The sequence below is a fragment of the Esox lucius genome, chromosome 6, assembly GCF_011004845.1.
Source record: "Esox lucius isolate fEsoLuc1 chromosome 6, fEsoLuc1.pri, whole genome shotgun sequence".
NCBI classification, from domain to species: domain Eukaryota; kingdom Metazoa; phylum Chordata; class Actinopteri; order Esociformes; family Esocidae; genus Esox; species Esox lucius.
Genome location: NC_047574.1, coordinates 8062887 through 8080042, shown reverse-complemented (window position 1 = coordinate 8080042; position 17156 = coordinate 8062887). Strand labels below are relative to the sequence as shown.

Here is a 17156-nt window from a genome sequence, read left to right as displayed (position 1 = left end):
AATGGGTGGGGGGTCAGCCTGTCAGTGCTCAGACAATACGCCGCACACTGCCTCAAATTGGACTGCATGGCTGTCATCCCAGAAGGAAGCCTGTTCTGAAGATGAAGCACAAGAAAGCCTGCAAACGGTTTGCTGAAGACAAGCAGATTAAGGATATGGATTACTGGAACATGTCCTCTGGTCTGATGAGACCAAGATAAACTTATTTGGTTCAGGTGGTGTCAAGCGTGTGTGGCGGCAACCAGGTGAGGAGTACAAAGACAAGTGTGTCTTGCCTACAGTCAAGCATGGTGGTGGGAGTGTCATGGTCTGGGGCTGCATGAGTGCTGCCGGCACTGGGGAGCTACAGTTCATTGAGGGAAACATGAATGCCAACATGCACTGTGACATACTGAAGCAGAGCATGATCCCCTCCCTTCGTAGACTGGGCCGCAGGGCAGTATTCCAACATGATAACGACCCCAAACACACCTCCAAGACGACCACTGCCTTGATAAAGAAGCTGAGGATAAAGGTGATGGACTGGCAAGGCAGGTGCTCCAGACCTAAACCCTACTGAGCAACTATGGGGCATCCTCAAATGGAAGGTGGAGGAGCGCAAGGTCTCTAACATCCACCAGCTCTGTGATGTCGTCATGGAGGAGTGGATAGGGACTCCAGTGGCAAACTGTGAAGCTCTGGTGAACTCCATGCCCAAGAGAGCTAAGGGAGTGCTGGAAAATTATGGTGGCCACACAACATATTGACACATTTTCACTTAGGGGTGTACTCACTTTTGTTGCCAGCGGTTTAGACATTATTGGCTGTGTGTTGTGTTATTTTGAGGGGACAGCAAATTTACACTGTTATACAAGTTGTACACTCACTACTTTACATTGTAGCAAAATGTCATTTCTTCAGTGTTGTCACATGAAAAGATATACTGAAATATTGACAAAAATGTGAGGGGTTTACTCACTTTTGTGAGAGACTGTATATATATAGTGTGATAAACTAACTAGTTATTTATCGCTTTGGTTAACTAAAGAAACTCTAGTGTACTTCTGATTAATAAAAACACATTGATTTCAAGTATAGAGTTTCCCCTTTACCATCACTAGGTGGGTTAAAGGAACAATCAGGTGTTTAATACAGTAAACCATTACCAGTTAAACATACTGACACAAGGCTCCATTCAGTCAGGACTGCAGAGGTTCAGAGCCATCATGCAACTACAATTTAAAGAACTTCCCTCCGTCTGCGGAGACCGTGTTAAACGTAACGTCGGCTCAACCGGAATATAACTTTAAACGTTAACTGCGCTATACCTCTGAACTTCCGTCATTCGGATTTAAAATAAGACCTCAGTTTCTCCAGAAAATCACAATGTGTTCTCAAATTCTCTCTCTCTATCCCCTTCTCTATCTACCCTTCTCACATACAGCACGCCGTTCTCCTCATCGCACTCCTGCCCTACGCCCCAATCACACCTACAGCGTTGTACCACAAACCGCGTAAGCATCGTTATCTCGGATATGTGTGCAATAATATTCACCCAACTGGGTGTCTTGCATCTGCCTCTGCAAAACAATGGTGCCAGGCAAACACTGCGTCACTTTGTAGAAGGACGGCAGCTTAGTTGAATGCAATGACGCTGTAGGCGTGTCTGAAGCGTTATTTCACCGCGACTGAAAACCAAGTAATTTTTATTACCGTCACCAGTGTCATATTCACAGTGGAACGCTGTAGCACATCGTTCCAGGTTTCGTGACAATCTTGTGAGCACTGAACAAAGTTACAATCTATAGTATGTATTTAACCGCTACCACGACAACGGTTGTTATAGTAATATATGACAGTATAATAAGATGTGGTGGTTGTTGTTATTAGGTCCATGTCTAGGAAACCCTGAACTACTCCATAGTGCTGAAGCCCTTCAAGTTAGAATTAGAGACCTGTTAGAACCAGTACACAGTGATCAATACTGTGCTACAATAACGGAAAACCGTTAATAGAAAATTAATAAGAGTTAGTTAGTTAACACAGACAAGCTCTGTTTATCCCTGGAACTAGATTGGTATACCAGTGAGCACTAGATGTTAACCGTGTCTTTTCAACATCCTTTGCTCATAGGGTATTTTGCTTATAATTCCATGAAGGCCCATCTATGTTTCAGCAGATTAAGAATTATTATTGCATCGTTACAAATTCAAACCTAGATCATGGGATGGTGTTGTAGTGACTGCAGAACACATCAACAATCACAGTAAACTGTACATGCACAATGTTACATGACTAACAGCACACACTACGTTGACAGGTTCAACAGCGCTTGTCTTCACGGTCTACAATCTTATATGATAGCAGTATAGCTGATCGTGTTAGTTTAGCATTAAGTTAAGCACTGTGATGACTTATTTAAAACAGAGAAAGAGGGCAGAATCTGGACTGAATCCAAGAAACTTGACTCCCCATAGGCTCTAAGCCTGTTAGCTGAAGCTCCTAAACTCTGAACTATAATCCTCGGCTGTGAGGAGGACATACAAACAGAATAATAAACCTCACAAACAACAACTAATTGACCTCCAGACAGCCACTACAGAAAACAGCAGTTAAAGTAACCAGCCTAATCTCATGGCCCTGAATGTTCTGACACTGGTGTTGTGCTTCAAACCACGTGAAGGTTGATCATGTGGACCCAAACAAAAGGAGGACATTACGGTGCAACATCAAATGGATCCTCTGAGCCGTGGCATAGAATATAAATAACCTTGTGAAACGTCGACGCAGCATGTGGGGAGGCCTCTGTGGGGTGGGCGGGGGGATGGGGGGTGGGGCACAAGGCGGGAGACAGAGGCAAATCCCCGGGGAGGGTTCGGGGAAGGGCACGGCGACGCGTACAGCCACTCGGACCCTCGCCTCAGGCCACAGCGGGCGAGGTGCTCCAGAAGCACCAGCGTCGTCTGCTGTGGTGTTTGTTGAGAACCACGTCCTCCTTCTCCCTCTCCTTCCTCACGCGCTGGTAGTGGTCCTCCTCCTTCAGGTACCAAACCGGCGGCCAGCGGTGCTTCTCGAAATACTCATGGTTCTCTAGGAGGGGAGCACGACAAGAACAGATGCCTTAGACGGCGCGCGGGGCGATGTGGTATGGAACAGGGTCCAGCCTGGGGCCCTGGTCGGTGCAATGCGCTGTAACAGACTGGCTGGATGATTCCCCGACGTCTGAGGGACGACGGTTTCTAAGTTTGACAGGAGAGGGATTTAAAGGGGAATAACGAAAACTTGTTGATGATTTGTCTAAGTTCATAAATCAGTCAAAGTGATTTTTGGACTTTCCCTCCAGACTACGCACGAAACTCTCTCCCTCAGGGCGAGCACGGTCGAGCTAGCACGAGCACAGCATCTGTGCGTGATATCACTCCCCCGCACTAAAGACAGAAGTTTGTGACACAATAATTATCTATGTTAACAAGAAACCAGGCAAGCCTAGTTCAGCCGGACCGCAATAGAAAGTACTACCCTCTTGAGACTCGAACCCGGGTCGCCCATGTGAAAGCCTGCGTTGCTAACCACTACAACACAGAGCTTTACGTTTGTCAGTGTAGCCTTTTGCGTCCATGAACAAATCCTCTTTTTCCACTGGCCATTTTAACAGCTAATTGGCTATTCGTGAATTATATTGATACAGTTAAACTGACTAACGTTTCTTACTAAGTTTACCTCCATCACAAATAGCGCCTATGAACTGTTAGCTTTTGCCACTGGTCGTTTAAAAATTAATAATGCGCTTCGCCTGCGAGGAGATACGAACTCCGGACATAAGGGTTAGTCAGTCAGTAAGAGACATTCGCTCTTCTTAGTTGGCTTCGCAAATGCGGTCTGGCCCAAAAAAAATTTTTTGTTACAGTGAAAGCACAAAATGTATTAAGACCCATTAGTTGTGCTGCACACAATACATTTTACGTCATCAGTGGCAGCTGCCAGTTTTAAAGTTCCCTTTTCCAAACATGTTCCCCAAAGGCGTCCCGTTGGCTTGTGCGGTAAGCCCATGAAGGTAACTGCAAGGAGTTGGTGTTCAGCAGAGTCAAGGAGTGAGGCAACCGTTGTGAGTAAGTGTCCAGTAGAGTTTTGCAGGCAGACAAGTAATTGTTAGGAGTTGGTGTTCAGTAGAATAATGGAGGAGGAACTAAGGATTGTTTGCGTTGTTTGTTTTTTCTCGCTCTGGCCAACAATCCGTGTCACCTATGTTTTTCCTATTGACAAGTTCTGACGGGTATGTGCACGGACCAGAAGTAGCGGATGAGTAACTCACCTACAGATTTGGACTTGATCTCTTTGCGGTAGTTGGAACAGACAGTGTTGTAATGAGTGCATATGTGATGTAAGCACCAAGCTGCTAACTGGTTAGCATTGTGGAACTGGAGGCAAAACAAGAACAAAAAACAAAACACATTTAATCTGTAGAACAACCGTTCAATATATGTATTTCCAAATGAAGACACAAAACAGCAGCTGAACTGTCGTTGCTGTCTAGCTTAAGAAAACCGACCTGAGCCAGCTCCAGATAGGTGAGCACCTCTCCATCTATATCCTGTCCTTCTTTGGAAGCTCTAATCAGCTCGCTCACAGCGTATTGCTCTGTGGGCCAGACAGACAGAGGAGACAACTTCAGACCTCCTTCATGAATTAAGCACACAGAGTTTCATAATCTGACTGGAAAGCAATATCCCAGAAGTGGTACAAAACGCTAAGAAAGCACCCAAGATAAAACTGTTTTTTTTCTGTGTGATTGGTTTGCTTGTCATGTAGCAATGTGTATATTGATGATGACATTAAGACATTAGTACTGTAATACTGATGCATCAATACCATATATATAATGTAGTACGGTAATACTATTGTAGCAATATCATAAATGCAGTAAGTTAGTAGTACTGTAATAGCACTGTACCAACACCATAAGTCAATGATACATTAGTACTGTAATACTAGTGCCAATTGTACAATAATAACAGTGTACCAATATTGTAAATTCAATGAGACTGTAGTACTGTAATACTAGATCACTAATACCATGCAGTGCTATATTAGTAGTGTACAAATACCATAACTCTGTGCTCTATATAAACAGTGGAAACACTCATGTACAGACAGTACTAAATGTCCTAGCTGGTGCAAGAGCAAGGAGACAAAGGCCTACAGAGACAAAGATGTTTCTATATTAAGGCCTGTGTGCTTTGGCCAGTTACGCCCTGAAGGCCGACCTGTCCTCCACACTGAACCAAACGCAGCAAACAGCACAGGCGGAGGGTGCGTCCCCAAACGGACCCCTGTTCCCTTCAGAGTGCACTACCGGCTGCACTATTGTTGCCAGGACCAGCCGCGGGCTGAGCTGTTACACTGCAATTCTGCACATTTTGTCATGATGCAGACACTGTTATTGCTGCGACTTGGCAAAATGTTCAACATATTTTGTTGCGCGGAGTGTCGAGTATTATTACAGGGCCTGACAACAGACGCCACACTGTCCCCTCTGGAGCGGGGACTGAAAACGACAGGGCAGGAAGTGGCCAGCCTAGTCTCAGACGTCACGGACCGCCTTCTCCTCTGTCTGACCTGGGGTCCAACCAGCGCCCCCCTCTCTGCACTGCTGTCCTATGCAATGCCCAAACGGGCTGAGTCACACAAAAGGTGCCTCTCGAATGGCCCACATACGCAGCATTTCAAGCTAACTACAGAGTGAGCTCACTGAGCGCTCTAGAGACAGCCTGGTGCCCAGGAGGAGCAGACCTGTGAGGGCTGTGAGTCGAGGGAGACACAGCCGGTTGGCCAGGGCTGCCAGCTCCATCGGGTCCAGCTCTGCCATGGGACACAACTGATTGGTGTATAGATACTCCACCACTGCCTGCATACACACCCTGCTTGTGCCTGGGAACGAGACCTAAACACACACACAAACAGAGATAAACAACATCAACAACATCCAATGCATTTGCACAGTGTATGAACGTTTGTGTGTGTCACAGTGTGTTTCAGTGTGTGTTTGTGTCAGAGAGTTTGTGTCTCAGTGTGTTTCCTGTTGGACAGTTGGCGGTAAAATACAGTGAGCACAGATAATCAGATAATTATAGAGAAAGCATCCCTGATATTATGTGAGTATGGAGGCAGTGAGTATGGAGGCAGTGAGTATGGAGGCAGTGAGTATGGAGGCAGTGCTTGAGAGGTGAGGTCAATTTGGAATCAGCCAATTTAACTGACATCGTTATTTGGCAATCAGCCAAAGAAGTTTGAAGACCCACCCAGTTGACAACAGTAAAATGATGGAAGTCTTCAATTGCACTACCTATGATCAAATTGTCTTTTGACCATGATAGACCTTGATATCTGGCTTAGTCCGACTCTCAATGTCAAACTACTGAGTTGAAAATGACGGCCAAAGCTAGTAGATATTTCGGTTCAGAACAATACCATTCAGTGTTTAATTGCTTCCACAAATGACCTCAGATGTACTAAAATAAAGATAACTAAAACAAACCACTACAATACAGACTACTAAAACACAGAATACTAAGAAACAGATCAGCCCAACACCCAAGCTGTTTGTCTATCTACTGTACATGTTTGTGTAGTCTGAAGAAAATCCCCAGCTTTATCCCTCATCATTTCATCCAACTCTGATCAGTTTGTCTTTATAAAATCTCCTCTCTCTCATTGCTTCTTTCTGGTGTTAATCTCCCCATGGCTCTGTGGTGCTCTTAAGGGCCTTCTGCAAACAGGGCACTCAATAGGGAATATGTGGCCATTTGAGACTCAACTGTCTTATTGATCCTTCTAGTGCCAACCTACTAATGTCTCCAGCCCTCTCTCCAGCAGGAGTCCATCTAACATTGAATGTGACCTCCCAGGGCGGCCCCCCTTTGCTCTTCTCCTCTTACCCCCTTTTACACTCACTCTTATCCTCTTCTCTGACCTTGGACTCCACATCTGCATTGTAGTCGTTCTGTAGCAGGAGAGCAGCAGCTTTGGTGTCGTCTTTCCGGGCTGCGATGTGTAGTGCTGGGAGGCGGACCTTGCCCTTGGTGTCGTTCTCCAACAGCAGAGACACCACCTGGTCGTGGCCCTGCTGCAGGGCCACTGCCAGGGGGGTGAAGCCATCCTGAAACAGACATACCGTCACCGTATCACAATGCTGTCCCGTAGCGGCGCGGGCTTCCCAGACACTACCGCTGATGAGCGAGGCCCGTCGTCTTCAGACCTGGTGCTGTGCGCTGTCATAATCATATAACGTTACTGGTTTTGATTGGACGACACATCCCCAGATGTCAACCCAAATGAACGATGGGAAATTAGACTGCGCTCTCGACCACCATCATCATCAGGACACCGAATTGTGAAATATCTTTGGGTAAAATGGAAAATGGTTTTCCATCCCTCCAGTAGAGTTCCGGAGACCCCCAGAACTCATGCTAAGACACACTGAAGATGTTCTGGCTGCTCGTGGTGGCCCAAAACCTTACTGACACTTGTTATGTTGGTTTTTCCTCTAATTTGTCACCTATCTGTATATTTTATAACCGTTACTGACCTCAGTGGCGATGCTCTGTGTGGAGCCATTGTCCAGCAGGTATCTGACCACCTCCAGATGATTCTCCTGTGCTGCCATGTAGAGAGGAGTGAAGCCATTCTGGAGAAGTAATAACAAGAGACAACATCAGCCTAGTAGTTATTTTACACTCCAGTAATAATAACCAGAGACAACGTCAGCCTAGTCGTACAAACACAATCAATCTGGTGCACTTGTGGTGGTCTACACAACACAGTGACTTGGAGTTCAAAAGTAAAAGACAGTTCTAAGACACATCTACAGTAAGATATGTTAAAACAATAATCACACTTTTCAGCAAATATCTATGAAAGGTTTTGAACTATAAGCGTGTGTCTGTACATTACCATCAGTTTGGGGTGACTTAGAATCTTCCTAGTTTTTGAAAAAAAAAATTGATATCCATTGATACTAGTTCAGTATCTTCAGTATCAGCAATTGTGTATTCGATTACATGCTCAAATCGCCAGAAACAAAGAACTTTATTCTGAAACGCGTCAGTCTTTTATTGTTGTGAGAAATGAAGGCTATTCCTTGCGAAAAATGTCCAAGACATTGAATCAATGGACCTCGTACATCAGTGTGTACTACTCCCTTCACAAAACAGAGCAAACTGACTCTAACCAGAAAAGAAAGAGGAGTGGGAGGCCCCGGTGCACAACTGAGCAAGTGGACCAATACATTAGATTGTCTAGTTTGAGAAACAGACGCCTCACAGGTCCTCAACGGGAAGCTTCATTAAATAGTACCCGCAAAACACCAGCCTCAACGTCAACAGCGAAGAGGCGACTCAGGGACGCTGGCCTTCTTTCAAAAAACAAGGACATTTCTAACCGACCCCAAACCTTTGAATGGTTGTGTACATGTGTCTGTCTGCATGTGTTTGTGTGTGTCTGATAGAGCATACAGGGGACCCAACAACAGTGCGTGTGAAATAATGTGGGAGCAAAGGAACCGTTACTAGTGTTGGGGCACTTACCGAAAGGTTGCTAATTCAAAACCCCACAAAAACAGTGCGTGTGAAATAATGTGGGAGCAAAGGAACCGTTACTAGTGTTGGGGCACTTACCGAAAGGTTGCTAGCTCAAAACCCCACAACAACATGTGCGTGGGAAATAATGTCGGAGCACAGGTTACCATTACTAGTGTTGAGGCACTTACCAAAAGGTTGCTAGTTCAAAACCCCACAACAACAGTGCGCATGAAACATGATTATGTTGAGCGCACCGCCTAACTCTGTGATAAACTATCCGCCAAAAAGTGTAGTTCTAGACAAACCGATATAGGAATGGCAACAGAGAGAGTGAGACACAGAAACACACAGAGAGTTACGACTGAATACAGATTAATCGGTGTGCTACTGATTACCTTCAAACTATTTTATATTTAACACATAAGCATTTCTTTTGGAAGCCCTGGAGTGTCGAGACAGAAATCGGCCAGATAACAACAGTTTTAATGATTAGGGTGAACTGTGTTCTCCAGCTGCCCTAGAAGGAAAATAAGGCCACAGGAGTTATGATTAGGGGCTGACCTGGTTGCAGATGTTGATTTCGACCCCGGTTTTTAGGTAGTCCAGAGCCTTCTCCAGATTGCCGGCACGGGCTGCTCTCAGGTAACTGGCCTTGCTGTCAGACTGCAACCAAACAGGAACACATCACAGTTAGGTCAACAGTTATTTGGATATGGCCAGCATGTTGTGGGTCATAGGTCATTCAAAAACCTCCTCCAATGGGCTCGGTTATTGGCAACTTTCTCAGCCTCTTCAAAGGACAATCGTCATGTGTAGTGCATCTAAATACAAAGCAGTAACAACATCATCAGCGAAGAACAATGTGATTATTTGAAGAAAAACATGAAACCTAAGGACAGCATCTGAGAGTTAATGTCTCTTCACCAACAGAAAGCAGCGCTTTCTGAAGATATCCAACATGACAACTTTACAACTGACCAAATGATAGTGTGACAAAACGACATCTGACAGCTTCAAAACATGACAATATGACAACACGGCAACTAAAAAACCTTAAAACCTAACAACTTCACAATGTAACAATATGAAAACCTTACATGATTGCCTCACAACCAACTATCAACTTAACAACCCTCTGGCTTTGGGGGAAGACAATCCTATGGCCACGCAACGTGGAGCTGTAAGTGCCATGCTCTACCAACCAAACAGGCCAACTATTCCATTACGTAAACAAAACCCAGAACCTCTATTGAGGCTAGATTTGTAATAACACAAAGTAGTGGAAGAGAAACAGATCCTGTTTGGATAGAATAGAAATAGATAAAGAAAGACAATATGATGTGTATAAGATGATTCCTTAGGGTTATATACATACAGGAAAACAATAATGTATACAGTAAGACTCACTGTGGCTGTAGAGAAACAGGTAGACATAATAATGTATACAGAAGGACTCACTGTGGTTGTAGAGAAACAGCTAGACATAATAATGTATACAGTAAGACTCACTGTGGCTGTAGAGAAACAGCTAGTCATAATAATGTATAAAGTAAGACTCACTGTGGCTGTAGAGAAACAGGTAGACATAATAATGTATACAGAAGGACTTGTGGTTATAGAAGTACATGACGACATAGTGATGTATTCAGGAAGACTCCCTGTAGTCAGACTAGATTTCAGATGAGAACACTACACAGTCCGTATGTGAATGTGCTGGTGGTAGTGGAGACAGGGATGAGACAGGGATGAGACAGGTGAATACTGTGAGGTGGATAATGAGGTGGATAATGTGAGGTGAATACTGTGAGACGGATAATGAGGAGGATAATGTGAGGTGGATACTGTGAAGCGGATAATAAGGTGGATAATGTGAGGTGGCAAATGTTATGAGGAAATTGCAGAAGAATAATATTAAAGGTTGTTTGTGTTTTGTTATGTGGTTATGGCTCCTAGGAGGGGAGGATAACAAGGGGATGAGGTTGGATTGTTGTTTGTAGCTAATTGGGATTGTAATAGCTGTTGTACAAGCTGCTACTTCTTCAGTTAAAGTGTTGCTGTAATCACAATAAATTAACAGATTTATGACTGTAGACAACTTATTGAGATTGTACTGTGAGACCACTGTTGTAAAAATCAATACTAACTCAGTAGAAATGTGCTAAGTGCTAGTTTCATTTGTATGATGACGGCAGTTATAAATGCGTGTGCATCTACACTCAAAAAAGGTATTTGAAGAGCTGCAGTCTGCATTTACTATTGTCCAGGCTCATGGGTTTCTAAACCTTGCAAAGAAGGTCTTGCTGGGGTTTACATTTTTCTTTTTAATTGTGAGAGCAGCATTTTTGTGCATGTTTCATGCTTGTACTTATTATGGGAACATAGAACTACAACTAATACAGTATTATGGGCAATAATGGATGAAGAAGAAAAAAAGAAATACAGTACACAGTGTGGCTGGCCTGGGAACGCCTCGGTGTCCCCCCGGAAGAGCTAGAGGAAGTGTCTGGGGAGAGGGAAGTCTGGGCATCCCTGCTTAGACTGCTGCCCCCGCGACCCGGCCCCGGATAAGCGGAAGAAGATGATGACAGTACACAGTGTACAGTATACCCTCCAGAATTATTGGCACCCTATGTAAATATGAAATGTAATTGTTGCTTATCAGCTTGATCTTACACTAAAAAAAATTATATTAATGTAATTAAAAAAATCTATAAATACTGAGTTTACAACAAACGTATCCCACAATTATAAAAAGGCAAGAGAACAACCAAATTAAATGAATTGCAGACATTTTTTTCTCCAAATCTAGGTTTGTTTGCCACCACCATCCCATGAGTAATTTCTAAGCATTACCAATAGAAAGCCTCTGTTGTCTCCTAGTGTTTGCTGAATATCATTGGTACTTCAATTGGAACCAGGTGGTATAGTCTAATGAGACTAAAATGTACACTTCTGGCAACAAACACCAGGCGGTTTGAAGTAAAAAGTGCCATGATATGACACAGAAGCCTCTCTCCCCAGTCCAAGAACATTACGCTGATGTAACATCACTGTTTCCATGTCTGACTGTGGTATGACATCAGGGTTAAACCTGATGAGTAGCGGATACACAGATTAGAGGTTTTAGCTGTGAGCTGAGGTCAGATCCTGGTGGCTTGTTGTTTGGGGGGTGAACAGGGCTCAACTAACGTCCTGCTGGATGAATGGGGCTGAGATTATTATCTAGCTCCAACACCAGGCCACCAGTCACTCTGTCTCCCAGAACAGCGCCAGGGACACATTCCTTACTGGCCAGAATAATTAGCACCCAACGGCATCCTCACACAGCTACATTTGAAAGAATAATCAAATGAGCCACAGCAAACTGTGCTACCGGGTGAAAAAGCAATTCCCGACTGTTCCTAAAAGTATGATGTTTTAATGTTACATGATGCTTTACTGTTACATGATGTTTTACTGTGGACTCCTCAACAACAGGTGCTGTGGTGAATAGAGCTGAATGGATTGACATCCTGCTAGTTTGGCATTAGGTGTATAGAGCTGCCCTAACATCCTACAGGTTTAGCCTAGCGTAAAAAGAGCTGATCTAATGTCCTGCTGGTTTGGCTTTAGAATATATCTGATCTTATGTCCTTCTGGTTTGGCCTAAAGAGAAAACAGCTGAACTAACATCTTGATGGTTTGGTCTAAGGAGAATAGAGCTGACCTAATTAAATCCTGGTTCGGCCTAAGGTGAATGCAGCTAATCTAACATCCTACTGGATTGGCTCCAGGAGGATAGAGTTGATCTGACATCCTCCTGGTTTGGCCTAGTGTGAAAATCCCCTACTATGCGTTGTTTTTAATTGTTTCTGGTTTTTGGTAATGTGTGTTTACCTCTGGCATGTCTGATGGGGTATGTCTGTCAGAGCTAAGTGTGAGTAGATTGTATATGCCTCCGGGGATTTTCAATCCATAACCCTAACCTAATCCTAACTTTAACTACTACAACCACATCATACCCTAACCTAACTCCAAGCCTAAAAAAGCTATTTATATAAATGAGGACTGGCAAAATGTCCTCACAAAACAAGATTTCCCTTTAGTTTCTGTGTAACAGTTTCACATGACTGGTCATATTTATGGCATGGCAAAATCACAGGGGAAATTACACAATGGAATAGTTACTTTCAGGTTAATAGAAGATAACGCTAGCAAAATTTAAGTGATCACTAAGAAAGCTAATAAATAATCTAAAACTGAATCAAACAAGAAGTGATGGTGTCAGCGCCTTCTCCTCTTTCTACCAGGATATGCAGGTTATTTACACTGGCTCTAATTACGCATCAGTGGAGCTAAACCAACATCCTGTTGGTTTACCCTAGCGTGAACAGAGCTGAACATGTTGACCTCCTGTTTGTTTGGCCAATGTCCTGGATTGGCATAGGGTCAATAGTTAGCCTATGTCAAAAATCATTAATCATATCTTTACCTAACATGAAGTCCATAATAGCAAGTGGATGCATTTTTAATGGCACCTATGGTTTCCTTTGAGCAAATGACGTTGAAAAGACATATTTCGGGTTTCAGTTATTTTACTCAATGTGATAGAGTTCAGAAGAGCTTTGGCCAAAGCTATTTCTGAAGGAAAACCAAAGCTCTTTCTGAAGGACCCTCTTTTCTGAAGAGGGTCCAGAGGGTTAGAGTTAGAGGGTCCAGAGGGTTAGAGTTAGACGGTCCAGAGGGTTACAGTTAGAAGGTCCAGAGGGTTAGAGTTAGAGGGTGCAGAAGGTTTGAATTAGAGGGTCCAGAGGGTTAGAGTTAGAGGGTCCAGAGGGTTACAGTTAGAAGGTCCAAACGGTTAGAGTTAGAGGGTCCAGAGGGTTAGAGTTAGAGGGTCCAGAAGTTTTGAGTAAGAAGGTACATGGGAATAGAGTTTCTATTCTTTTTTGGGATCACAATTGATTTCGATAAAACATTCTATCCTTTCTAACCCATAACCCTAATGTTAACCCCATGACTAATAAGGCAATACAAACGTAACAGAGTACAGGCAAAATGTCCTCACAAGTCATGATTTGCCTTTAGTTTCTGTTTAACAGTTTCTTGTTGTAATGGTCATATGCATTGTGAGGCAAACAACATGAGGAAAACTACCCAACGAAATTCTTACTTGCAGCCTGCCATACACTATAATGCCAGCAATTATTAATAAATGTTTGGACAACATCATCCCACAGTGACCATATGCCTAGCGTAGCTTAATCAAATTCTCGATATCTCTACAATGTTTATATATCATCCAACATGCCAGCTGTACTGTACCTTGTTTATTTCTGGCATTCATATTGTCCTATGTTAATATTTTACAGACTTTACAATTGTCTTCACAGTATTCGACTGTCCCCAAGTTTCCCACTAACCACACATAACTTTCAGTCCTGAAGTCCCTACATAACCGCGTCCCTGTTGTCCACATTCCATACTGTCCAAAATTTGAAGTTCAATTTACAGTGGTCTCTTAATTTTAACCCTTCGGTTCCTCACGCAAAACCTTCCTTTTTTACTTTTTTGGAAAGGAAGGTAAAAGGTGCAGTGGTCTCATAATTTTTTCCAGAGCTCTATGTGCCCATAGTGTGCCAATGCACACTGTCCCCAGATTACCTACATGTCTCCACATTCCCTGCCGTACATATATTACATACATGATCCAACGTCCACGTCCCTACATGTCCCCACGTCTCCACATCCCCCATTGCTTCACTATGCCCAAATGTCTCGCATTTCCTCATAGTCTCAGTTTCTCTCTGTCACCACATGACAGCAGCAATGACAGCAGCAACAGTGGCCAAGGTCAAGTGCCTCCAATAAACACCCCTGTTATTGATCATGCCTACTAACTGTAAGTCACCCTGAAAGGAATGTCTACTAAACGACTAAAAGGTACTCTTGTCATCTTTAGTAAAACATCCTTTTCCCCTAATGAACCCACTAAGCTACAAAGAAAATTTCACTCAGATATGCAACAAAAAATTATATATGCACAGTATTTATGGTATTTATTATGTGTCAATTAGCACCACACACCTCTATTCAATTTAGCAGCTGTTTTTAGGAGAACAAACAAACTGCTAGTTCTTCACATGACACAGGGCAGGCAATAAGTCTCCACATACTTTTTCTAAATTACTTTTACTTTAAGGTTTATTTAGCACGAGAATCATAATACATTTTCTACATCCTTTAGCCACCTTCAAACATTCTGCATTAACAATTCAGAACTGTGCTGTTGGTGAGCACCACTGCAGAAAACCAGTTACATTTCTAAGCAGAAGATAAACAATCAAAATGTATGCATGATAGGTTTTCAGATCTCTGTTATTGTCCATAACTGTTGTGATTAAGTTTACCTCAGCAATTTAATTGTGCTACTAAATTTATTCCTGTGCACCTAAAATTTTCAACATAGGAGTGAATGCATATCACTAACATACAGCACCTTTTCCCTTTACACACTGAAACACATCACCCTTCTCCCTTCTTAACACATTAACATACAGCACACCCTTATCAACAAACTACCATACACCAGCCTTTCCCTTCATCTCTGAGAGTTGTCTGCATGTCAGTGGAGGTCTAAGCTCCAGTCAAACAATGCGTCAAAGTGCTGCAGAATGCTTCTCCTCTGTCCTGTCCCACGAACAACGAGACATCCATTATGCTGCGACTGGCCTGTCTTAGCAGGATCCACATTCCCACCACAACACCAGCCACTGACCCACCTCACAGGCCCTCGTAAAAAAAAATAGCAAGCAGCAATGCGGACAACTATGAGGTCTAAAGTAATTATAAATGAACACTTATTGGCTCTAGGAACTCTGCTCCCTCCTCCACTGCCATTTTTCCAGAAGTCGAGAGAAAAACCCAGGTTGACAATTAGCAGCATAGAGATTGGGCCAGACAGAGAGCCATCGTGTCAGTGCCAAGAAACACGGCAAAACAAGCAGAGTTCGGTGCCAAGTTATTCCTCTGACATGGCAGAGGAAATAGCTAGCGTGCTAAAGCTGGTCCTAGTCTGACACAACCTAGCCTCACGGCTCCTGACCAAAATCACTGGCGCCCTGGCCCCTAGCCTTCAACCAGCTGTCTCTGTAGACCGAGCCTGCACATCGCTGAGCGGAGGATCTCTGCCTCACTTACCATACTTGTCAGCACTAGTCACCCTGGGCAGTGTGTAATCATGATACGCATGGAGACCAAAATAGCAACGTAGTATCGGTGCGCTTTAGACAGTCCCTGCCGTGGCCTCCCTTTCTGTCACTGTAACCCTGTCTGGAATCTGTCCTGCGCAAGTTTTAATGTGACACTGCTTATCAGATATTTTCTCTACGGCTCAGCAACCAGCCAGTACAGTAAGTCAGCCATGTCAGGGAGTTGAACCCAGCTTAGGGGGGATTTGGGTGTATTTCCCCATGTATTAGTCGCGTGGTCTGGCCGCTTGGCTTGGTCTTCGCTACACTCCCCTGCAGGGCAGGGCTGTGTGGTGCTGGACTGGGCTGGACGGTTCTGATCTGGACCGAACATTAATCCCACTGACAGACACCATGAGACAGCATTCTCCTACCCGAACCGCTGACTGATAAAAAAGTGTCAAAAACGTAACATTACTAACACAAGAGTCACATTAATAACACAACAATCTAATGGCTTAAACCTGAAGGCCTAAACCTGACTGTATTCATTAGTTCCAAAAAAGTCTTCTCTACATTATCATAAATTATCTTTACAAAAGAGGTGTGGACCAGGATGTATTAAGTCTGGCAACAACTTATTGCTTTCTATAAAAAAGAGGTGGGGACTGGGGAAATATATAAAATACATGCTCATCTGAGTCAGGACAAACATCTGCTGAAGACATCTCTCATTCAGGTAAGTTCATGCATGTCTCTCACTATTCTAAAGAACCTGCTTTTCTCTTTCATGAATACATTGACACCAAATAATTTAAAACAAAACAATATGGAGGGGAGATTATGTGCATTCTTTACAGTGTTGCACACAATGCCGAGTTTAGCAGGTATACTGTATATATGTCTTCCAGGGTATTTGGATAAGTTCTCTGTTCAGGAGCCACTGATTGTGATACCAATGTACTTTTGTCTCTATCTACCATCTGATTGTGCTGCTCTTCTCTGCTCGCTCAATACAGTCAGTGCACAGTAAGCTACATGCTGCTGTTCCTTATGTTATTTTTAATGTCTTTCACTCAAATGTCTTTTTCATTCTTTCGCTTGTAACAGCTGGAAGCTAAACTACCTTTATTGTTTTAACATTCTGAGCTAAATTGCCTGTTTTTGCAGTTACCTTAATTTTGTTCGCATTTGCTACAGTTATTAGTCAACATTGTCAAATCTAAATATATTCTGTAGTTTTACTAAGTTAGCATTCCGGTGGTAAACACTTAACAGGATATTTTGCAGGTTTGTTTTGTGTGCATTCCTGTAATACTGTAAATCTCACCCAATACTAAGGTAATACTGTATATCTAACCCAATACTAAGGTAATACTGTATATCTCACCCAATACTAAGGTAATACTGTATATCTCACCTAATACTAAGG

The 17156-nt window shown here is 43.3% G+C and overlaps 1 protein-coding gene across 2 annotated transcripts; it reads right to left on the bottom strand.

The window, feature by feature from the left end:
* Positions 1-1668: 1668 nt before the first annotated feature.
* LOC114839410 (rho-related BTB domain-containing protein 1-like) lies at positions 1669-15843 on the bottom strand. 2 transcript variants are annotated; one of them, XM_029120251.2, is made up of 8 exons: positions 15735-15843; positions 9117-9218; positions 7565-7663; positions 6950-7135; positions 5770-5920; positions 4529-4617; positions 4292-4397; positions 1669-3069 (listed from the first exon to the last, which is right to left on the bottom strand). In XM_029120251.2, the coding sequence occupies exons 1-8, from the start codon at positions 15735-15737 to the stop codon at positions 2900-2902; spliced, it is 906 nt and encodes a 301-aa protein (XP_028976084.2). In that variant the 5' UTR covers positions 15738-15843; the 3' UTR covers positions 1669-2899. The 2 variants fall into 2 exon arrangements, with proteins under 2 accessions (XP_028976084.2, XP_028976083.2); XM_029120250.2 differs by lacking the exon at positions 15735-15843 and adding an exon at positions 15399-15728.
* Between the last annotated feature and the right edge of the window lie 1313 nt (positions 15844-17156).

What these genes read in the sequence shown, in the direction of transcription:
- LOC114839410 (XM_029120250.2), bottom strand. Translation starts at nt 15,434, where the DNA reads ATGGCAGTGGAGGAGGGAGCAGAGTTCCTAGAGCCA. An exon ending in CACAGAGCATCGCCACTGAG is followed by an intron (nt 7,136 to 7,564) that starts GTCAGTAACGGT and finishes TGTCTGTTTCAG; the next exon opens with GATGGCTTCACCCCCCTGGC. An exon ending in GATCAAGTCCAAATCTGTAG is followed by an intron (nt 3,070 to 4,291) that starts GTGAGTTACTCA and finishes CTCCCCTCCTAG; the next exon opens with AGAACCATGAGTATTTCGAG.